Here is a 24,529-nt window from a genome sequence, read left to right on the forward strand (position 1 = left end):
TAGCTCATTATCAATCATTTGAAAGTTAGAAAGATCAGTTTAAGAATTAATTCCATTCTTTGTCATAAGCCTGAAGAAAGCCCATGTTAGGATGCAGCATTAAGACTATATTCCTTGTTCTTTATGATCTTTAAAGTTTAAAATTTACCATACAAAATCCATATTGAAGTTTCCAAGGAAAACAGCATGATTCTCAAACAATACATGGCTGGCTCCAACCTCTTCATCATGTAACTCAGCTGATGCCCCTTCTTGAAGTCAGTCAAAAATTACAACATTAAGAAATTTGGAATTCTTGTTTTACTTCAGCTCATCTCCTGTACAAATCTACTGTCCCCAGCAATGTTTCATATAACTTACTGATGGCTGTCATAGTTTTACCAGAGACCTAACTGCTAACAGAAAGTAAAAAATCTAAATTATGTTGCTACAGAGAATGCAAAGAATTTCAGCACCTTCAGCCACATATGTATTGATGTTCCTATTGTTCTGCAGACAATATCTGTTTTTTAATATAAAGTTCCTTTTAGAAACAATGCTATGTTCTAAAATATCACAAACGCATATGAAAAAGAAACCTTATTACTGTGGTTGTACGCTAAAACATTCCGTATGTTAATACACCCCCCCCCCCAAAAAAAATAAATAAATAAATAAATAAAAAATAAAAAAATAAAATAAAAAAAGTTAACAATCTGTTTTATATTATAGCTTCAATTAGGAGATTTTTATCTGCTATAAAGCCTTGATGGCCTATCGGAAATAATAGTTTGATATTACATACTGGTGACATTTGAAAATTTGTGCTGGACTGGCACTCGAACCTGGATTTCCTGCATATCACGAGCAGTCGCCTTAACCAGTTTGGCTTGCTATGCGTGCCTCGTGGACTGACCCAACTTCCATATGTCAGACTGTCTACATCCCCATATCATAGTCCCCTACATTCATCACTTAATGCTTACAGCTTTACTCTGTACACCTGTGCACCAGTGAGAATGAGACTGTGAGTAATTGAAACCCATGATATTATCATCTTGTGCGTGCCTCATCATGTCCCAGTCGCACAAATTATCTTATGTATGCACAAATTGTGTAAGTGGGATTTGTCCCATCTAACATAGGTGATTCCTAGATTTTAGCACTCAAAAAATTATTTCGAATTAATTTCGGATGACTGTCAATCGTCATTAATCCCTGTTCATCCAGGCTTGCCAGTAAATAAAATTACTTTTTGAGTCACATATTGCAGTGACAGGTTGCAGTATTGGTGGTGTGCAGTCAGTCATGCATCACAGGTGCTGCATTACCTACAAACAGGCAACACAGTGAACACATGGCGCTCGAGAAAGATCTACAATTGGCTGGTGGCTGGTCCCTACCATTTGACTTGTAAATATTCCATGCCAAGACGGGCACAAGGCATAATGTCATGGGTGTTAATTCCTCATAGTCTCATTCTCAGTAGTGTGAAATGGTATAGGGATGTTCACAGTGTAGCATAAGAAAGTTTGTGTCAGTCTGGGAGGCATGTATGGCTAGCTGAAGTGGTAACGTGACAGCTCGCGATGAGCAGGAAATCTGCTTTCGAGTTCCGGTCTTGCACAAATTTTCATTTCACTAATAGGTGGTATATCTACACCTAATACAATTGATGCCTAGATATTCACAGTCAGTGAATTTATTTCGAATTAAAGTAATTAACCTAACCTAACCTAACCTAATCTAACCTAACCTTAACATCTGAGGTCATCAGTCCCATGAACTTAAAACTACTTAAACTTAACTAACCTAAAGACATCACACACATCCATTCCCGAGGCAGGATTCGAACATAAAAACAAAGATGATGTGACTTACCAAACGAAAGCGCTGGCAGGTCGATAGACACGCAAACAAACACAAACATACACACAAAATTCTAGCTTTTGCAACCAACGGTTGCTTCGTCAGGAAAGAGGGAAGGAGAGGGAAAGACGAAAGGATGTGCATTTTAGGGAGAGGGTAAGGAGTCATTCCAATCCGGGGAGCGGAAAGACTTACCTTAGGGGGAAAAAAGGACGGGTATACACTCGCACACACACACATATCCATCCACACATATACAGACACAAGCAGACATATTTAAAGACAAAGAGTTTGGGCAGAGATCTCAGTCGAGGCGGAAGTGCAGAGGCAAAGATGTTGTTGAATGACAGGTGAGGTATGAGTGGCGGCAACTTGAAATTAGCGGAGATTGAGGCCTGGTGGGTAACGGGAAGAGAGGATATATTGAAGAGCAAGTTCCCATCTCCGGAGTTCGGATAGGATGGTGTTGGTGGGAAGTATCCAGATAACCCGGACGGTGTAACACTGTGCCAAGATGTGCTGGCCGTGCACCAAGGCATGTTTACCTACAGGGTGATCCTCATTACCAACAAACACTGTCTGCCTGTGTCCATTCATGCGAATGGACAGTTTGTTGCTGGTCATTCCCACATAGAATGCATCACAGTGTAGGCAGGTCAGTTGGTAAATCACGTGGTTGCTTTCACACGTGGCTCTGCCTTTGATCGTGTACACCTTCCGGGTTACAGGACTGGAGTAGGTGGTGGTGGGAGGGTGCATGGGACAGGTTTTACACCGGGGGCGGTTACAAGTATAGGAGCCAGAGGGTAGGGAAGGTGGTTTGGGGATTTCATAGGGATGAACTAAGAGGTTACGAAGGTTAGGTGGACGGCGGAAAGACACTCTTGGTGGAGTGGGGAGGATTTCATGAAGGATGGATCTCGTTTCAGGGCAGGATTTGAGGAAGTCGTATCCCTGCTGGAGAGCCACATTCAGAGTCTGATCCAGTCCCGGATAGTATCCTGTCACAAGGGGGGGCACTTTTGTGGTTCTTCTGTGGGAGGTTCTGGGTTTGAGGGGATGAGGAAGTGGCTCTGGTTATTTGCTTCTGTACCAGGTCGGGAGGGTAGTTACGGGATGTGAAAGCTGTTGTCAGGTTGTTGGTGTAATGGTTCAGGGATTCCAGACTGGAGCAGATTCGTTTGCCATGAAGACCTAGGCTTTAGGGAAGGGACCGTTTGATGTGGAATGGGTGGCAGCTGTCATAATGGAGGTACTGTTGCTTGTTGGTGGGTTTGATGTGGACGGACATGTGAAACTGGCCATTGGACAGATGGAGGTCAACGTCAAGGAAAGTGGCGTAGGATTTGGAGTAGGACCAGGTGAATCTGATGGAACCAAAGGAGTTGAGGTTGGAGAGGAAATTCTGGAGTTCTTCTTCACTGTGAGTCCAGATCATGAAGATGTCATCAATAAATCTGTACCAAACTTTGGGTTGGCAGGCCTGCGTAACCAAGAAGGCTTCCTCTAAGGGACCCATGAATAGGTTGGCGTACGAGGGGGTCATCCTGGTACCCATGGCTGTTCCCTTTAATTGTTGGTATGTCTGGCCTTCAAAAGTGAAGAAGTTGTGGGTCAGGATGAAGCTGGCTAAGGTAATGAGGAAAGAGGTTTTAGGTAGGATGGCAGGTGATCGGCGTGAAAGGAAATGCTCCATCGCAGCGAGGCCCTGGATGTGTGGAATATTTGTGTATAAGGAAGTGGCATCAATGGTTACAAGGATGGTTTCCGGGGGTAACAGATTGGGTAAGGATTCCAGGCGTTTGAGAAAGTGGTTGGTGTCTTTGATGAAGGATGGGAGACTGCATGTAATGGGTTGAAGGTATTGATCTACGTAGGCAGACATACGTTCTGTGGGGGCTTGGTAACCAGCTACAATGGGGTGGCCGGGAGATTTGGTTTGTGAATTTTAGGAAGTAGGTAGAAGGTAGGGGTGCGGGGTGTCGGTGGGGTCAGGAGGTTGATGGAGTCAGGTGAAAGGTTTTGCAGAGGGCCTAAGGTTCTGAGGATTCCTTGAAGCTCCACCTGGACTTCGGGATTGGGATTACCTTGGCAAACTTTGTATGTGGTGTTGTCTGAAAGCTGACGCAGTCCCTCAGCCACATACTCCCGACGATCAAGTACCACGGTCGTGGAACCCTTGTCCGCCGGAAGAATGACGATGGACCGGTCAGCCTTCAGATCACGGATAGCCTGGGCTTCAGCAGTGGTGATGTTGGGAGTAGGATTAAGGTTTTTTAAGAAGGATTGAGATGCACGCCTGGAAGTGAGAAATTCCTGGAAGGTTTGGAGAGGGTGATTTTGAGGAAGAGGAGGTGGGTCCCGCTGTGACGGAGGACGGAACTGTTCCAGGCAGGGTTCAATTTGGATAGTGTCCTGGGGAGTTGGATCATTAGGAGTACGATTAGGATCATTTTTCTTCATGGCAAAGTGATATTTCCAGCAGAGAGTACGAGAGTAGGACAGTAAATCTTTGACGAGGGCTGTTTGGTTGAATCTGGGAGTGGGGCTGAAGGTGAGGCCTTTGCATAGGACAGAGGTTTCAGATTGGGAGAGAGGTTTGGAGGAAAGGTTAACTACTGAATTAGGGTGTTGTGGTTCCAGATTGTGTTGATTGGAATTTTGAGGTATTGGAGGGAGTGGAGCTGGAAGTGGGAGATTGAGTAGATGGGAGAGACTGGGTTTGTGTGCAATGAGAGGAGGTTGAGGTTTGCTGGAAAGGTTGCGAAGGGTGAGTGAGTTGCCTTTCCGGAGGTGGGAAACCAGGAGATTGGATAGTTTTTTGAGGTGGAGGGTGGCATGCTGTTCTAATTTGCGGTTGGCCTATAGGAGGATGCTCTGAACAGCCGGTGTGGGTGTGGGAGAGGAAAGATTAAGGACTTTTATTAAGGATAGGAGTTGACGGGTGTGTTCATTGGCTAAGTTGATGTGTAGGTGAAGGATTAGGTGGGTGAGGGCAATGGATTGTTCAGTTTGGAACTGGTATAGGGACTGATGGAAAGAAGGGTTGCAGCCAGAGATGGGAACTTTAAGTGTGAGGCCTTTGGGGGTAACGCCAAATGTTAGACAAGCCTGAGAAAATAGATATGGGAGCATAATCTGGCTAGGGCGAAGGCATGTTTGCGGAGGGAATGTAAATAAAACTTAATGGGGTCGTTGTGGGGGTGTTGTGAGGGTGACATGGCATTAGAAGGTGGAAAGTGTAACATGAGGCTGAAATGAAAATAAAAATATATGGGGAGAGATAAAGGTGAACTGGAAAGTAACTGGAGATCTGGTGTGAAAAAGGCGAAAAGGTGTTGGTTACAGCTGGGCTATGTTGGATTTGGGTTGGTCTTTCCCTCTCCTTCCCTCTTTCCTGATGAGGCAACAGTTTGTTTCCATAGGGAAACATTCCACGTGGGAAAAATATATTTAAAAACAAAGATGATGTGACTTACTGAACGAAAGCGCTGGCAGGTCGATAGACACACAAACAAACACAAACATACACACAAAATTCAAGCTTTCGCAACAAACTGTTGCCTCATCAGGAAAGAGGGAAGGAGAGGGAAAGACGAAAGGATGTGGGTTTTAAGGGAGAGGGTAAGGAGTCATTACAATCCCGGGAGCGGAAAGACTTACCTTAGGGGAAAAAGAGGACAGGTATACACTCGCGCACACACACACATATCCATCCACACATATACAGACACAAGCAGACATGTCTGTATATGTGTGGATGGACACGTGCGTGTGTGCGAGCGTACACCCGTCCCTCCCTCCCCCCAAGGCAAGTCCCTCCGCTCCCGGGATTGGAATGACTCCTCACCCTCTCCCCCAAAACCCACATCCTTTCGTCCTTCCCCCCCCCCCTCCCCCCCGACGAGGCAACAGCCTGCTGCGAAAGCTTCAATCCCGTGTGCGTCCGCCAACACCCCGTCCGGTAAGTCACATCATCCCTGATTCCAGATATATATGGTGCGACTTACCGAACGAAAGCGCTGACGGGGGTGGGGGGTGGGGGGGAAGGACGAAAGGATGTGGGTTTTGGGGGAGAGGGTGAGGAGTCATTCCAATACCGGGAGCGGAGGGACTTGCCTTGGGGGGAGGGAGGGACGGGTGTACGCTCGCACACACGCACGTGTCCATCCACACATATACAGACATGTCTGCTTGTGTCTGTATATGTGTGGATGGATATGTGTGTGTGTGCGAGTGTATACCCGTCCTTTTTTCCCCTTAAGGTAAGTCTTTCTGCTCCCGGGATTGGAATGACTCCTTACCCTCTCCCTTAAAACCCACATCCTTTCGTCTTTCCCTCTTTCCTGATGAGGCAACAGTTTGTTGCGAAAGCTTGAATTCTGTGTGTATTTTTGTGTTTGTTTGTGTGTCTGTCGACCTGCCAGCACTTTCATTTGGTAAGTCACATCATCTTTGTTTTTAGATATATTTTTTCCTACGTGGAATGCTTCCCTCTATTTTATATATATATATATATATATATATATATATATATATATATATATATATATATATATATATATATACCAAGATGATGTGACTTACCAAATGAAAGCGCTGGCACGTTGATAGACACACGTTGTGTTTGTTTGTGTGTCTATCGATGTGCCAGCACTTTCATTTGGTAAGTCACATCATCTTTGTTTTTAGATATATTTTTCCCACGTGGAATGTTTCCCTCTATTAAAATATATATATATATATATATATATATATATATATATATATATGGTTATAATAGAAGGAAACATTCCACGTAGGAATGGATATGTGTGTGTGTGCGAGTGTATACCCGTCCTTTTTTCCCCCTAAGGTAAGTCTTTCCGCTCCCAGGATTGGAATGACTCCTTACCCTCTCCCTTAAAACCCACATTCTTTCGTCTTTCCCTCTCCTTCCCTCTTTGCTGATGAGGCGACAGTTTGTTGCGAAAGCTTGAATTTTGTGTGTATGTTTGTGTTTGTTTGTGTGTCTATCGACGTGCCAGCGCTTTCGTTTGGTAAGTCGGCTTTAGTGTATAAGAGACTGTAGATGTTTGTGTAAGTTGATTAGGTGTTTATCATATTTTGTTTACTTCTGTGTTCTCTGAGCAATGTGTATGGCCTTTTCATTTTACTTCACAGAGTTCCACAATTGGTTTGGTTACACTAAACGAGATGAAGGCTAAGCAAGAAAACATTGTCAAAGAGCGAGAACGAAAACTGGCGCAAAAACAACTAGAAAAAGAACAAGAGAAACAAAGACAACTGGAAGCTAAACAAGCAGAAAAAAATAGACAGAAGCAACAGGTATGTTCATTACACTGTCTCCTTATAAGTATTTTTAATACTTATGTATGCATTATATATATTAGAAATATTAGACGGTGGAGCAGGTGAAGATAACCTTTCGCAATATAAAGGAGCTGTTGAGTGATAGATAGCCACATGAATATGTCCTTGGATATGGTAACCCAGCCTAAAATTGTGCATCCTTCTTCAGAGCACATGGACACACATGTTTACAGTCAGCTACATTGTCACAGCAGTGCAGTGTTGTTTTTATTGTTGCAGATGAGGTGAACAAGGGAGATGGAAAGGGACAGGAATCTGGCACTGGAGAGATCTCACCCTGATGTAGCTAAGCCTAGTAGAGTGTTCCATATGGTGAAAGTGTGAGGGAGAGGGTGAAGGATGCGAGAGAGAGAGAGAGAGAGAGAGAGAGAGAGAGAGAGAGAGAGATTAGTTAGTGACCAGTGTGAATGAGAGTTCATACAATCATAGACCTATAAAATACACTAATGCGGTTGGAATTAGTGAAGAAGATATGCTAACAAGCTGATGGAAGAGATATGAAGGGACTGAGAACACAAGCAGAAATTATTGAAGTGCAAAACTAGTTCAGTTGAGGCTTCAGCAACTACAGAACAGAAAATGGGACAAATCCCACATACACAATTCAGACAATCTTGTGTTGGGAGGAATCATCCAGATGACACAGTTTATGAAGCACCCATTGAAACTGACCATGTTGTCTGTAGTGAAATATTCTGCCCCTGCATTCACTTCATTTCTCTTCCTTCTCTTTTAATCCATATACTTCTCACTCTGTGCACATCAGCTGTTGACTGTAGCTGGCACTGTGTTTACCATTGTACTATTTTTGACTGCCTACTCTCTCTGATGGCTCCCCATTCATCTTTGCCTCCTCTCATCCTCAAAACAGGCGGGTCTCTGTCACTCTGTGGTCTGAATCACCTTTCCATACTTTTTTTACCTCTGTCAAAATATCTCTCTCTACTCCTTGAGGGAGGAAAGTTCTGAAAGCTAGAATACAGTCACGTACTTTTATGCATGTCTATTAGCAGTGTTAAATGTTTCACCTCCTGAAGGTAAGAAGTATCCAGCAATTCTGTCTCATAATTTTGAAAGATATATTTTATAGTCCATGGCCACAAACACACCCAATCTTATAAATTTCATCACAGAGACAGGGATTATTGCCAATGATGCCATTCCAGTGACTCTGGAGATGAAAGACAAAAATCTCATCAAGAAAGCTGGGAGAATGTATGTTTTGCTACAACTGATCACTTACATCACACTTAAAAGACGAACACATAACATAGTTCAAATCCAATAAACACAACATGAATGTTATCTTGGTAAATACATAAAAATGGTGTAATGAAGGATGGCAAGGACTTAACCTGCCTTGATGGTGCCATTAAGAGAATGTTGCAAAAATGGAAATCGTCACTTACTTGGAATGGGAGAAGATAACAGTCTGGTCATCCAGATAATTCTTATAGTGTATAAGCATTCACTGTGTAGCCATAAGTACAGATTTCATCGATCAAGTGAGATGATGCAGTGGTAAGACACTAGACGTGTTTGGGTAGAAAGTGGTTCAAATCCCTGCCAGGTCATCCATGTTTAGGTTTCTATGATTTCTCTAAATCGTTTAAGGGAAGTGCCAGGTTAGTTTCTTTTAAAGTGTACAGCTGATTTCATTCCCCAAATCTGAGTTTCTACTTCATCTCTAATGCCCCACTGTTGATAGTACATAAAATCCCTGTCCTCTTCCCTTCCTTTAGCTTCCTTAGACAGTGTGGGTTCGTTGTTATTGACAGATGCTTTTCCAGGAAGCACAGCCACCTCTGTCTTCAATTTTTGGAGCATCAACACAGAAAAGCCTTGGATATCTGTGTTTGGAGGATGCTCGTTCAAAATGCAATTGCTTGAGTGCCCTTAGCTAAAGTCTAGGTCTGATACTACTTATGGTTCTAATACACAAATCTGGTAATCTTAATCATAGTTGAGTAGTCTTTATGCAGATAAACTTCTTTTGATAAATTGAAATTCTTTGTGCTCCACAACAAGAATAGAAAGACCTTTATTGAAGAAGTATCTTGGCATGGAACACAGGCCCGTGAACATATAAATGACTTGCACTAGCTGATCTTGTACAAACAACAGCCATTTATGTAAAAACTTACACTCAACTATTGGTGGCATGTCTTTTGGCAGGCATCAATTTACTGTTTAATTACTACCTGTAAGGCTAAGATCTAAATCTATTTTATGTTTGTAACTGTACTTGAGGTTTGCAAAAGTCATCATGTTGATGACTCCACGCAAAAAATCTAAATAAATAAATAAGTGTAGAAGTGTCTCATTTGCCTCGACTAAAAGAATGTTAGTCTGTGCAAATTTCATTGCCCACAGACACACTCTTAACACTTTCTACTGACATTTATATAGTCATCTTACACTAATCTGAAGCTGGCCTAAAAGCCTAATATAACTATCCTGAGACACAATATAATCTGAATCCAACGTGTTTATCTGCTCCTCAAATCGCACCCATGATATCAATGTAATATATTGGTGGACTTTTATCCTATGGAGTGTTAATCCTCTGTAAAGTTGATATAAAATTTGAAACCTTCCATCCAGTTTGTTGGAGATCAGACAGACATTAAAGCCAAAGAAAAAAGACCAAAAACTGAAATATTAAATTCTTCATTGGTGCCCACAAATGAGAGTGCTAATAGCAGATAGCAAGTTTAGCTTTCAACTTTGAAGCTGTATTTGTACCAGTGTAAGCAAGATCCAAAGGACTTATTACATAAATAGTTACTGTCAATGAGGCCAAGGTTCATTACTATACCCCAGAAAACCAAGCTGGCAGTTTTCCTTTCAAATAACATACCAAGCAAGGTGTAGCAGTGCTAACGCACTGGACTTGTATTCAGGAAGAGTAGGTTTCGAACCCACATCTGGCCGTCCTAACTTGGGTTTACCATGGTTTCCAAGGTGAATGAATGCTGGGCTCTTTCCATTGAAAATGCTGTGACTTATTCCGTGTCCCATCCTTATCTCACCCACGGAGGAGGGTAGTGCAGTAGTTAGCACACTGAACTCGCAATGGGGGAGGGGATGGTTCAAACCTATTTCTCGCCTTCCTTATTTAGGTTTTCAGTGGTTTCCCTAAACCACTTACAGCAAATGCTGGAAATGCTGGGTTGTTTCCTTTGAAAGTGCATGGCCGCTTTCCTTCTCCATTCTTCTATAATCCAAGTTTGTGCTCAGTCTCAAATGACATCATTGTCAGTGGGATGCTAAACAGTAACCCTCCTCATCATCCTTGCCTAACCCAGCCTAAATTTGTCTTTTGTATATGTATAAATTGTATCTGTAATGTATTTTACGTGTCCTGTAGGTTGTGTTCAATGCTCAGAGGATAAACAAACAAACTCAGAAACAAACAATGAGTATCTGCCAGTGGATCTGCTCTGAAGAAAAAGAAGATGGTTCCAATGACTGGAAAAGATGTACTGACTATTTTTTTGGAATGCCGTGGATCTTGTACACAAAAATTTCTTAGAGGAAGAAAAAAAATTACTTGTCAATACTATAGTGAGATACTTCACCACTTGAACAGCAATTGAAGGAAAGTCTTCCCCATTTGACAAAGAATAAAGTGTTGTTCCACCATGACAAAACCCGACACATTCATCAATAATTGTTGTCTCAAAATTGCTTGAATTGCATTATGAGTTGCTGCCATTGTAAAATCCTGCTGGGGCAAAAATGATTACGGTATGCATTTAAATCATTGCCCACAAAATTCTATGATTATTTTCTCACAGTGGCATCAAACATTGTGTCCATTAATGAAAACTCAAATACAGATGTACAAAATCTAATTAGGCAGAAATTTTGTGCAAAACCTAATGAGACTATCAGCTCATTATGAAATATTAATCTACCCACCCCACCTCATACAACATCACACCACCCTAGTCTACCTGCTGAAATGCAATCGTGACATCATGTTTGTATATTCTGTCACTTTTCATTGTGTGGATAAAAATTCTGTGTAACAAAGTAAAATGAGCAAAATTTCTTCAGAGTTTAAACTTGTTTCCTACTTGTCATATACTGCCAAAGTGTTGAGTTCTGCTGTATTCTGCTATTTATTCGTTTCAGGTCATGTCATTCATCTTCTGGAATCACGCTGGGTGGCCAGTGAGTGAATGCTTTTTTTAAAGATTAGGCAATTCTCTATCCCATCCACATAACAATAGCTCTTGGAATCCCAGATGTTGCAGTGTAGGATTGAAACAAATGCTCCCACAGGCGAGAGTGTTAAAATCCTATTGGTTAACTGCCAGAGCAGGTGCAACAAAGTGGTAGAGTTTGAAACACCCCTGAAAAGCAGTGAACTCACATAGTGCTAGTTACAGAAAGCTGGTTGAAACCTGAAATTGATAGCCGTGAAATTTTTGGGGTAAATTTAAGTGTATTTCGAAAGGATAGGCTAATGGGAAATGGAAGTGATGTATTGCCACAGTAGACAAGAAACTCAGATCCACTGAGATAAAAATTGAAGTTGCATGTGAGATTTTTTGGGCAAGTCTCAGTATCAGGGGTGGGTATAAAATGATAATCGGATCCTTCTGTCGTCAACCAGCCTCATTTCCTGACATAACTAAAAACTTTACAGGAAATCTCAGTTCACTTGTACATAAATTATTCTTGGGACCGAGAGCTGGCTGAAACCCGCAATGGAAAGCTCTGAGATATTTTGTGAGCAGTGGAATGTATATTGGAAAGGCAGATTAGAGGCCATAGGAGGGGGAGTTTTCATTGCAATTGACAAAAATACTGTCTCTAGTGAGGTCAAAGATGAGTGTGGCAGTGAAGTTTTCTTGTCACGTATAACAGATGTAGGTGAAACCAAGTTAATAGTTGGTTGTTTTTACCAGGCTCCTGATTCTGCTGTGACAGTTCTAGAGTCATTCAAAGAAAGTCTACTGTCAATAGTGTGTAAATACCAAGATCATGCTGTTGGAGGTGACTTTAAGTTTAGACTGGGATATCTATGGATTTATCAGACAGACAGACATGCGAAATACTTTTGAAGACAGTGTTCTGAAAACTATCTTGAGCAGCTAGCTCGGCAGCTCACATGCAATGGAAATATCTTAGACTTATAACTACAAATAGAACAGACCTTGTCAACAGTGTCAGTATATAAACGGAGATTAGCGATCAAGATGTCATTGTAGCAACTATGATTACAAAGTTAATAAATCAGCCAAGAAAGCTAGTAGAGTGTTTCTGCTAGCAGATAAGCAGTTATTAGCATCTCACTTACACGGTGAATTGGGATCACTTAGTTCCAGTAAGATGGATGTAGAGGAATTATGGGCAAAGATTAAGCAGATTGTAAATTGTGTTATTGAGAGTTATGCACCTAATAAGTGGATAAAGGATGGAAATGACCCACCATGCAGGGTGTATACGACCCGGGACAACCGGGAGATCCGGGAAAAACCCGGGAATTTTTTCATCCGGGAGAAAACCGGGAAAAACCTGGGAATTGTTTACAATTCCGGGAATTTTTCATTGTTTTAGTTTTCAGTTAAATTTTTGTGATTTTGAGTGGTAAGAACCAAAATACTCTAACAAAGGATATTACTGTACCCCGCTACTGCAGAATAACACTGCAACAACGAAACATGAACGAGAGAGGCAAAAACTAGAAACGTAAAATAAACAAAACACAGTGCTCATACAAGCGTCTGCCAACAGCAAAATGTGTCAGAGGCTTTTGGGAGACCATGCAGTGCTTCATAACAACAAATTGCCTCCGATGAGCATGATGTGACAACTATTTAAATTAGATTCCTTTGAGCAGTTGCGGGCGGGCTCTTGTGCATGCGTAGTTGAATCGCGTATGAGAAGTACCTTCTCCTGCTTCTTGTTACAGAAGTGCGGCTTGGCACCACTACCTAATATTGCCCCGGTTCAGAAATATAGTAAATCCGGGCCAGATGCACAGAGCAGTCTGAGTTGTGGTGAGGAGTTGGGTCGTCTCCACGTGACCTGTGTTTACGTTCAGTTATTTTGTTCTTTCCTCTTCGTTTATTGCTCTCATGTTAAATGATAAAACGGATTTTCGTGACCAGGAGATATCAAATGAATTAAAATACGTTCGCATAATTACGGATGGTCAAAATATGTCATTAGTTTCAGATTTTATTTCCACCTTTCTGACAGTCAAGCATTAATCGCCTTGCAGAACAATGAAGTTTTCTTTGTCGGTTTGCTAATGAGATTTGGCTTTTATTAATCTTTTCTGCTGAGGTAGTCAGTTTATTTGAAACGAACTGTTTAATTTCACACTGTTGGCTGGTTTCAACTGTTCGCTGATTTCAAGTGCACGTATGCCATAATAAAGAACCAAACATGAGATAATACAATAAAATTTACATCCAAATCTGGACATACAAATGTGCATTTTAGTATGGTTCATGAAATTCCGATGCTCTTGGAGTATCTTTTGATGTCTTGTTTCTTTTATGAAATAATGTAAGATCTTTTAATGTTTTACACGTACGAACATATGGCCATCCTGCGTCGTCGCGTGGTGACGACTGTTATCTGGCTCTCTTGCAACTGCTGAAACGAACCTATTTCCAACAGGTAGCGGGAAAATATTGCAAACTGTGGTTTGAAAAGCGTTACATACATTAAAAGCAAATTACCTTTTATGCGACATGAACTATGTGCGAGAATGTACGATGAATTTCTTAAATAACAAAGCGTTTGACTTTCATTTAAAAATCAATTCTTTGAGGACGGCCATTTAGAAGAATTTCGAGCTCAGAAGATCACACATTTACATCGTTATTAAAAATTTTACTGGCACATTTGTGTGATGTATTTTAAAGTGTATCACGCGCAGGAAAGATTGACATTATATGTGGAAACTTAGCTTCTCTTCCAGCTTATTAATCTTGGAGACCAATATTATATGTGAATGCTATGTATATTAATTTAAACCATTAACTTTTCCTATTTGTGTTTTCGCGCTACTTAAGAGTGATCTTGCTATTGGCTGACTACATCACGTGTCCTATGCTGTCATCAGCTGGCGAGATCACGTGACATGAGCTATGAGTGGCTTACAAAAGCGCATCGCAATCTCGATTTCAATCCTTCGGAAAGTAACATGCAGTATTTGGTGGAATTCGAATTTATACCTTCGTAATAATGAAAATGTGCAGCCTACATATTGCTGGACATCAAAGGTGTTTCAAAACGTGTTCCCCCCCCCCCCCCCCCCCCGAGTTTCGTTTTCTAAAGTGGCGGGAAATTCTACGTCGGTATATAAAACCATAAACATTCAAAGGATTGATGAGTTTTACAGTGCCAAGGAATAGTATATGGTCACTTTTCGCCCGGGAGATAGTGTATTTTTAACCGGGAAATCTGGGGAAAATCCGGGAATTTTTTTTCCTTGTCCACGTAGACACCCTGCCATGGTTTAATAATGAAATTCGAAGGATACTGGGGAAGCAGAGGTTGCTGCACTCGGTTAAAAATGGAATGTGCAAATGATGACAAGTAAAGGTTAGTGTGTCTGTGAAAAGATCTATGCGCGGAGCATACAACTACCACCACCATCAGATCTTAGCAGAAGATCTTGCTGAGAACCCGAGGAAATTCTTGTCTTATGTAAAATCGCTAAGCGGGTCTAAGGCTTCCATTCAGTCCCTTGGTGACCAGTCTGATGTAGCAGTTGAAGATTGTTGTTGTTGTTGTTGTTGTTGTTGTTGTGGTTGTTGTGGTCTTCAGTCCTGAGACTGGTTTGATGCAGCTCTCCATGCTACTCTATCCTGTGCAAGCTTCTTCATCTCCCTGTACCTACTGCAACCTACATCCTTCTGAATCTGTTTAGTGTATTCTTCTCTTGGTCTCCCTCTACAATTTTTACCCTCCACGCTGCCCTCCAATACAAAATTGGTGATCCCTTGATGCCTCAGAATATGCCCCACCAACCAATCCCTTCTCCTAGTCAAGTTGTGCCACAAATTTCTCTTCTCTCCAATTCTATTCAATACCTCCTCATTAGTTATGTGATCTACCCATCTAATCTTCAGCATTCTTCTGTAGCACCGCATTTCGGAAGCGTCTATTCTCTTCTTGTCCAAACTATTTATCATCCACTTTTCACTTCCATACATGGCTACACTCCATACAAATACTTTCAGAAACGACTTCCTGACACTTAAATCTATACTCGATGTTAACAAATTTCTCTTCTTCAGCAACGCTTTCCTTGCCATTGACAGTCTACATTTTATATCCTCTCTACTTCGACCATCATCAGTTATTTTGCTCCCCAAATAGCAAAACTCATTTACTACTTTAAGCCTATCATTTCCTAATCTAATTCCCGCAGCATCACCCGATTTAATTCGACTACATTCCATTATACTCGTTTTGCTTCTGTTGATGTTCATCTTATATCCTCCTTTCAAGAGACTGTCCTTTCCGTTCAGCTGCTCTTCCAGGTCCGTTGAAGATAGCAAAATGAAAGCTAAAGTTTTAAATTGCACGTTCAAGAAATCATTCCCACAGGAGAACCATACAAATATACCATCATTTGACCATCGGACAGCCTTCCATATGGACGACATAATAGTAAGCATCCCTAGCGTAGAGAAACAACTGAAATATTTGAAAGCAAATAAATCACCAGGTCCAGATGGAATCCCAGTTTGATTTTACAAAGAGTACTCTACGGCATTGGCCCCTTATCTCACGTGCATTTATTGCAAATCTCTCACCCAACACAGAGCTCCAAGTGACTGGAAAAAGGTGCAGGTGACTCCAGTATATAAGAAGGGTAAAAGAATGGGACCACAAAATTACAGACCAATATCCGTAACTTCGGTTCGCTGCAGAATCCTTGAGCATATTCTCAGTTCAAATGTAATAAATTTTCTTGGGACTGAGAAGCTTATGTCCATGAATCAGCATGGTTTTAGAAAGCATCACTCAAGTGGATCTCAGCTTTCCCTTTTCTCACATGATGTACTGTGAACTATGGATGAAGGACAATAGGCAGATTCCATATTTCTAGATTTCCGGAAAGCATTTGACACAGTGTCCCATTGGAAGCTAATAATGAAGTATATGGAATAAGTTCTCAGATTCATGAGTGGCTTGAAGACTTCTTAAGTAATAGAACCCAATATGTTGTCCTCGACGGCGAGTGTTCATCGGAGACAAGGGTATCATGAGGTATGCCCCAGGGAAGTGTGACAGGACCGCTGCTGTTCTTTGTATACATAAATGATTTGGCTGACAGGGTGGGCAGCAATCTGTGGTTGTTTGCTGCTGGTGCCATGGTGTATACTAAGCTGTTTTAGTTGAGGGAATGTAGAAAGATACAAGATGACTTAGACAAAATTTCCAGTTGGTGTGATGAATGGCAGCTAGCCCTAAATGTGAAAAAACTGTAAGGTAATGCAAGTGTCTAGGAAGAACAAACCTGTACCGTTCAAATACAGTATTACTAGTATCTTACTTAAAACAGTCAACTCGTTTGAATATCTGGGCGTAACACTGCAAAGTGATATGAAATGGAACAAGTGTATAACTCGTTTAAATATCTGGGCGTAACATTGCAAAGTGATATGAAATGGAACAAGCATATGAGAACTGTGTTAGGGAAGGCAGATGGTCAGCTTCGGTTTATTGGGAGAATTTTAGGGGAGAGTGGTTCACGTGTGAAGGAGACCACATATAGGATGCTGGTTGACCTATCTTGAGTTTTGCTCAAGTCTTTGGAATCCGTACCAGGTCGGATTGAAGGAAGACTAAACAGTTCAGAGGCAGGCTGCTAGATTTGCTACTGATAGCTTTGAACAACATTTAAGTGTTACAGAAATGCTTTGGGAACTCAGATGCGAATCCGAGGGTGGAAGGCAACATTCTTTCGAGAAACACTTTTGAGGAAATGTAGAGAATCAGCAGTTGAATCTGACTGCCAAATGATTCTACTGCCACCAGCATACATTGTGCATAAGGACCACAAATGTAAGATACGACCCATAAAGGCTCATACAGAGGCACATAGAAAGGCATTTTTCCCTTTGCTCTATTTGCGTTTGGAACAGAAAAGGAAAATACTAGTAGTAGTAGTAGTAGTAGTAGTAGTAGTAGTACTCTCCACCACACACCGTATGGTGGCTTGTGGAGTATCTGTGTAGATTTAGAAGTAGATGTAAATGTAGAAGTTTCCCAATCACACTGTAATTATCAGTGGAGCTTTAATCATCCAACAGTCAATGGGGAAAATTACAGTTTTGTTAGTGGTGTGCATGATAAAGACATCCTGTGAAATATTGCAAAATGCCTTCTCTGAAAACTACCTAGCACAGATAGTTCAGAACCCCACCAATATATTAGATTGAATGGCAACTAATAGACCTGCTGTCTTTGAACATGTCCACATTGAAACTGGTATCACTGACCATGACACAGTTGTAGCTACAATGATTTCCAAAATATAAAGGACAACTAAAACAAGAAGAAAGATATATATGTTCAGTAAACTAGATGAAATGATCGGTAGTGTTATATCTCAGTAAGGAACTTTTGACTTTCTGCATAGAGCTGCAGCGTCTAGAGGAACTACAGCTCAAGTTAATGGAATAATTGACCAAGAACTGCATAGATATGTACCCAGTAGAACAGTTCATAATGGGAGGGACCCTCCATGGCATACAGTCACTATGAAGAAACTTCTAAAGGAACAGAGATTACTGCATAATAGGTGTGAAACAAAGAATAGGGCTGTAGATAGATGGATGCTGAATGAAATGCATTTGGCTGTCAAGAGAGCTATGCATGAAGCCTTCAGTGACTACAATGGCAGAATATTGTAATATGATTTTTGACTTATCCTAAAGAAATTCTGGTTGTATGTAAAGGTAGTTAGTGGCACTAAAGTTAGTGTCCAGTCCCTAGCGAAAGAGACAGGAACTGAAATTGAGGATAGGAGAGTAAAAGCTCAAATACTTAACTCCACTTTCAAATGTTCTTTTCCAAAGGAAGACTCAGGAAAATTTTCCCAATTTAGTCCTTGTAGACTGAAAAGATGAATGAAATAGTATTAATGTCAATGGTGTTGAGAAACAGCTGAAATCATTAAAAGTGAACTAAGCTCCAGGGCCTGATGGAATCCCCATCAGATTCTATACTGAATTTCTGGTGAGTTAGCCCCTCTTCTAAATATAATGTATCATAGATCCCTCGAACAAAAAACCATGCCCAGTTCTTGGAAAAAAGCACAGGTGACACCCATCTACAAGAAGGGTGGTAGAAGTTATCCGCAAAACTACCATCCAATATCCTTGACATCAGTTTGTTGTAGAATGTTAGAACATATCCTGAGCTCAAACATAATGAGGTATCTTGAACAGAATGATCTCCTCCGTGCCAGCCAGCATGGATTCTGAAAACATTGATAATGTGAATCCCAACTCGTACTTCCCTCACGTGACATACTGAAAGTGTTGGATCAAGACAGTCAAATAGATGCAGTATATCATGTTTTCAGAAAAGCATTTGACTCAGTACAACACCTAACTTACTGACAAAAGTATGGTCTTATGGCATATCAAATGAGTGGATTAAGGACTTTTTGTTAGGGAGCCTGCAGCATGTTATCTTGGATGGAGAGCCATTGTAACATGTACACGTAACTTCAGGTATGCGTCAGGGAAGTGTGTTGGGGGTCTAGCTTTTCATGTTATATATTAATGATCTTACATACAATATTAATAGTAACCTCAGGCTTTTTGCATATGATGCAGTTATCTATACTGAAGCATCGCCTGAAAGAAGCTGCATAAATATTGGCAGATCTTGGTAAGATATCAAAATGGCACAAATATTGGCAACTTGGATTATATGTTCAAAAATGTAAAAATTGTGCATTTCACCGACCGCCACCCCCAACCATACTGTCCCTCCCCCTGCCCACCGCAGCCTCCTCCTTACCCCACCCAGTCGCCAGTCCCATCATGCACTGGTCCTGCTTCTCGCAGTGTGGTTTCAGTTGCTTGAGACTGCAGTTGTGTATGTGAGTTGCATTTGTGTGTGTGTGTGTGTGTGTGTGTGTGTGTGTGTGTGTGTGTGTGTGTGTGTGGTCTATTGTTGATGAAGGCCTTAATGGCTGAAAGCTTTAATTGTGAGTGTCTTTTTGTTGTGCCTATCTGTGACTCAGCATCTCTGCTTTATGGTGAGTAACAACTTTCCTTTTCACAGTATTGTTATGGTCCATCCTGGATTTTCCATTGTTTGCGAATTAGTGTACGGTGTGATACAGTGTTGGGCGGCATAATATCTGACCACGAATTTCCAAAAAGCTGCAGTTTTAGATTTCTGTTAATTTAAGACTATTATAGAATTTTGTTACTTTTATTAATTCATTATAATTTTTCGATCATCAAAGTAATGATACGGTAGACTTCTGTAATGGTACAGTGGCTTGGTTTTCTTTTGCTGTTAGGAATGTTTTTTTTTTTTTATTCATTGTAAACTTAACTTGCTTGTATTCTTGCCACTTTTAAATTTGTCCCTTTTTCGTAAACTATTTAATGATGACATGGTAATTGAATATTCGAGGCTGAATCAAATATAGACTGGATTTTTTTTTTTAATTTGTTTTAGATTCAGAAAAATTCATATACATGCATATACTTTTTTATATCTAAAAACAAAGATGATGTGACTTACCGAACGAAAGCGCTGGCAGGTCGATAGACACACAAACAAACACAAACACACACACAAAATTCAAGCTTTCGCAACAAACTGTTGCCTCATCAGGAAAGAGGGAAGGAGAGGGAAAGACGAAAGGATGTGGGTTTTATGGGAGAGGGTAAGGAGTCATTCCAATCCCGGGAGCGGAAAGACTTACCTTAGGGGGAAAAAAGGACGGGTATACACTCGCACACACACACACACATATCCATCCACACGTATACAGACACAAGCAGACATCTCACAAGCAGACATATTTAAAGACAAAGAGTTTGGGCAGAGATGTCAGTCGAGGCAGAAGTGAAGAGGCAAAGATAATGTTGAATGACAGGTGAGGTATGAGTAGCGGCAACTTGAAATTAGCGGAGATTGAGGCCTGGTGGGTAACGGGAAGAGAGGATATATTGAAGAGCAAGTTCCCATCTCCGGAGTTCGGATAGGTTGGTGTTGGTGGGAAGTATCCAGATAACCCGGACGGTGTAACACTGTGCCAAGATGTGCTGGCCGTGCACCAATGCATGTTTAGCCACAGGGTGATCCTCATTACCAACAAACACTGTCTGCCTGTGTCCATTCATGCGAATGGACAGTTTGTTGCTGGTCATGCCCACATAGAATGCATCACAGTGTAGGCAGGTCAGTTGGTAAATCACGTGGGTGCTTTCACACGTGGCTCTGCCTTTGATCGTGTACACCTTCCGGGTTACAGGACTGGAGTAGGTGGTGGTGGGAGGGTGCATGGGACAGGTTTTACACCGGGTGCGGTTACAAGGGTAGGAGCCAGAGGGTAGGGAAGGTGGTTTGGGGATTTCATAGGGATGAACTAACAGGTTACGAAGGTTTTTTATATAGTCTCCTTAATGGGAAACATTTTTCTCAGCATATAGCAGTTTCTCGATCCTGTTTCCATAAAGTGAGCATGGCCATGACAGCAGTGAGTTGCACATGAACACTTTGACAGTGCTATTGGTGTCAAATCTTTGTTGTCCAACTGCTTCCTTTAGTGGTTGAAACAAATGAAAATCACAGTGCAGTAAGTCCAAACTGTATGGAGGATGTTGTAGTGTGTTCCAGAATAATTCCTGAATTTTTTGTTGAGCGTGGGCAGCTGTGTGGGATCGAGCATTGTCGTGAAGCATGATCACATTCCAGATTGGAAAAGCTTGCCTTTTCTGACTAGATGCACATTTTGTTTGGTCAAAAAGTTGAAAATAGGTTGCACAATGTTCATGGAGAAAATTGATCAGAATAACTCCTTTAAAATCAAAAAAGACTGTTGTAAGAACCTTCCGTGCTGAGAGAGAGTTTTTGGCAACATCTGTGAGCTGCAGACTCAACTGTTTCTCATCCTCGTAAAAACTGTTTGTGCCATGGGTACAAATGAGTCTTTCTTAGGGTGAACTTAGCCAAAAGTTTTTTTCAAAATTTTGGCTGTTTTTAAGGCATCTGTTGTGAGAAACTTTGATTATATTGCATTGTACAACAGATGACGAGACCTCTTGCTGTGACATTGTGATTCTAAAGAAACAGTACAAAAGTGTTCTAGCTATGCAGAACAATCACTGAAAACAAAACCAACAATGATCAGATATCACATTGCTCTCCGTATACAAATATGTGTGTGAACAAAAATTCTGATTTATGTTTGATTCACCCTCGTATGTAGCCTACTGTATGTGTAATGTAAAGATAGTACACCAAGCTTCCATTTTCAAACAACAGTTGAGAAAGGTGTATATGTGCTATCTGTAAACATTAAGCAGCTATCCATTGCTCCAACATGTTACATACGTTTTTGAACTACATATTCTCATTTTCTTAGTTAAGGCTTATTTCATGTATTGACACAAAATGGGGGACTGTGCAACATATCATTCCCAGACCAAGTCTGTTTGCCTGTTTCTATGGCTATTGTGTATGTGAGAGAAAGAGGTTGTCTCCAGCTGGGAGGTATTGGGGCATCCTTTCCCTAATCCCCTCTAAATTAGTAGTGGTTTAGGCTTACAATGCCAGCTCGAGGTCACGTGATTTCCCGTTAATCATGCAGAATAACTACAGGTGGGGGGACTGTGTAACATATCATTCCCAGACCAAGTCTGTGGGAGCAGGAAATGACCAATGAAAATACCAACACTCTACTTTTGATTCTGATTGGCTGAAAGGTCTAAATGTTCAATAATTTTTTGGAGCTCATGAAGTCATGGAGTCAGCAAACAGCCATCATCAACGTAGGTGGTTTCTTGTGCCCTGTGGGGCAGAGGTAGTGTTCTAAAGTGCATTTCTGAAGTCAGAATTTGGTGATCCTGACCAGTTAACCAAAGGGTCCTTTTTTCCTCAATAGAAAGTGTACAAGCATCTGAAAATGTATTCCGACGAGCTGATGGGGAATTGTGCCTAAGCACTTTCTGGTTTTCTAGGCAAGTGTTGCCATTAAGTGATTTAGACCATGCCCAATAGGCAGAACCCTTACGTCAGATTGCGGAGCCTGTAGCTGGCCAAACAATGATGATTTAGTGAGTGAAACAAACAGACTTGTATTCTTGTTTCTTGTGTAGATATTATCAGAAGTTTTTGTTCAGAGAAGTGTGAGTGTGAATTTGGGTTATTTCGGTTTATTCCTCCAAACCACCTTCCGCTTCTTTACGATGTGACTCACTTGGAATTTGCAGCCACTTTTCTTTACACACTTTCAGCATAAATATATAACTTCCGATACATCCCTTGTACAGTCGAATGTCAGAAACAAATTAAATTACAGTTAAAAAAAGTTGGCTCTGAAATCATAACTTCTTAACATAAATCAGAAAATAAGTCTTGCCTATAGCAAGGTTACCTCAAGAGTTTTCAAGAGTTCTTTTTCAGCTGTCTTTGTTTTAATAATGATAGTCAATGACCCAATAAGCACATGTGATGCGCAGTTGGTAGGATTCTATCATCCCACACTCATATCCAGAATTTCATGTGTTCAAGATGGTAGAATGGCTGAGTGGTTCGAGAATTTACACAGAAATTCTTGAATCACTACAAGAGCCTGTTGGAGACTGCGTAAGAACTGTAAACAGTGTACATATTTAAGTCCACTGGTCAGATCTTATAATCTTCCTGATGGTAGTCGGGTTGCTACATACCATTTGTCATTGACTTGGAACAGTAAGGATCTTAACCCTGTATTGGTAATCAAAGCAGTGCTGGTAACCCTCATTTAGACTGATATCATAGTGTATCAGTGCAGAGAATTAATCTAGTTCAACCAAAGCATTTCCAATTAAATCGGTGGAGCAATATGTTGCTTAAAATGTCTTAACCCCCCACATTGCTAAGAGTATGTGGATTTTCTTTGCGAGCATGATGGTGATTTTATATGACACAGCAGAAGCTCCACACCATGGATAAAAGGAACAATCTGATGTATTACACAATAATCACTAACACTTAGTTTGTGTTGTTTGAGAAATATATTCATTAAGGTTAAACCAATATTCATTCAGGATTCACAAATTCAATAGCCATGGCACAATGAGATTACAGAATCCTGTAAGATAAAATGTAAAGCAAATGATTTTGTGTTACCTTATATTGTGCATACTTATTTCTTGTTTATGTGTGTCAATGTTTGCAAATGTGTCAAAGTATACAAATAAACTGTAAAATCTTTGATGACCTATAGAATTCATTTTATATAAGCTTGTAAGCAGCACACCTTGCTACAGCAGGGGTAAAAAGGGAAACAGTGGAAAAATGCTGCTGTCACAGCACGAAAAGGTGAATTTATCCCTCTTTATAAGACTCCAACAGAAAAGTGGGGAATCATCTGCTTCAGTCCTCATTTTACCATCCTCACCAAAAATTTTGTCATATGAACATTATGGTTGTTCTCTTTTTTTTTTTTTGTGCTGAAAGATAGTTGCAGGGAAACAGTGATGATTGAAGAGAGAGGATACAGTGACAGTATGAGAGAAAGAGAGAGAGGAGACAGTGATTGTCGGAGAGGGAAAGTGGCAGTGAAAGAGAAAGACAGATGGATGAAGACAATAGCAGTGGGAACTGAAGAGAGAGGGGAGATGTTGATAGTCAGAGAGAGACAGTGTCAATAAAAGAGAAAGAGAGATGGGAGAGAGATGGGTGCCAGATTGATTAACTGTAATTGAAGTGTAGGGAAGGGCTCATTTTGCACCGACATTTTAAACTCTTCACTGTAGAGGGAAATGATTCCCTCCATCCAGAATTTTTGAGCTGCCAAAGTATGGTGGAGACAATGGTTGCGGGAAAGAAAGACAAAAAAGACAGTGTAAGTGAGAGAAAATGCAGTGGGATATACTTTAAATCAAGGGAAGAGAAAGGAACTATATGGTACACAGACCATGGCTGCAAAGGGAAGATGCTGAGTGTGAAGGCTTCACTACAAAGAGAGACTGGGTAAAATGATTTGGAATGTTCTGTGTTAAAAGACTGCAAATATGTTCACATGCCAAAATTTTTTCGATCGATGTCTGTTAAAGAGGAACATATTGTCTTTTTTGTGCTCCAA

General features: G+C 40.9%; 1 protein-coding gene across 3 annotated transcripts in view; it reads left to right on the top strand.

The window, feature by feature from the left end:
* Nucleotides 1-24,529, top strand: part of LOC126259165 (protein FAM50 homolog) — a 135,851-nt gene that overhangs the window by 36,402 nt on the left and 74,920 nt on the right. For all 3 annotated transcript variants that reach the window (XR_007546476.1, XM_049955724.1, XM_049955723.1), the window contains exon 3: nucleotides 7,012-7,176. Coding sequence is in view for 2 of the 3 variants with exons in the window: in XM_049955724.1 (XP_049811681.1) it covers nucleotides 7,012-7,176 (165 nt within the window). In the remaining variant the exon portion in view is untranslated. The remainder of the gene's footprint in view (nucleotides 1-7,011; nucleotides 7,177-24,529) is intronic.

The sequence above is a fragment of the Schistocerca nitens genome, chromosome 5, assembly GCF_023898315.1.
Source record: "Schistocerca nitens isolate TAMUIC-IGC-003100 chromosome 5, iqSchNite1.1, whole genome shotgun sequence".
NCBI lineage: Eukaryota > Metazoa > Arthropoda > Insecta > Orthoptera > Acrididae > Schistocerca > Schistocerca nitens.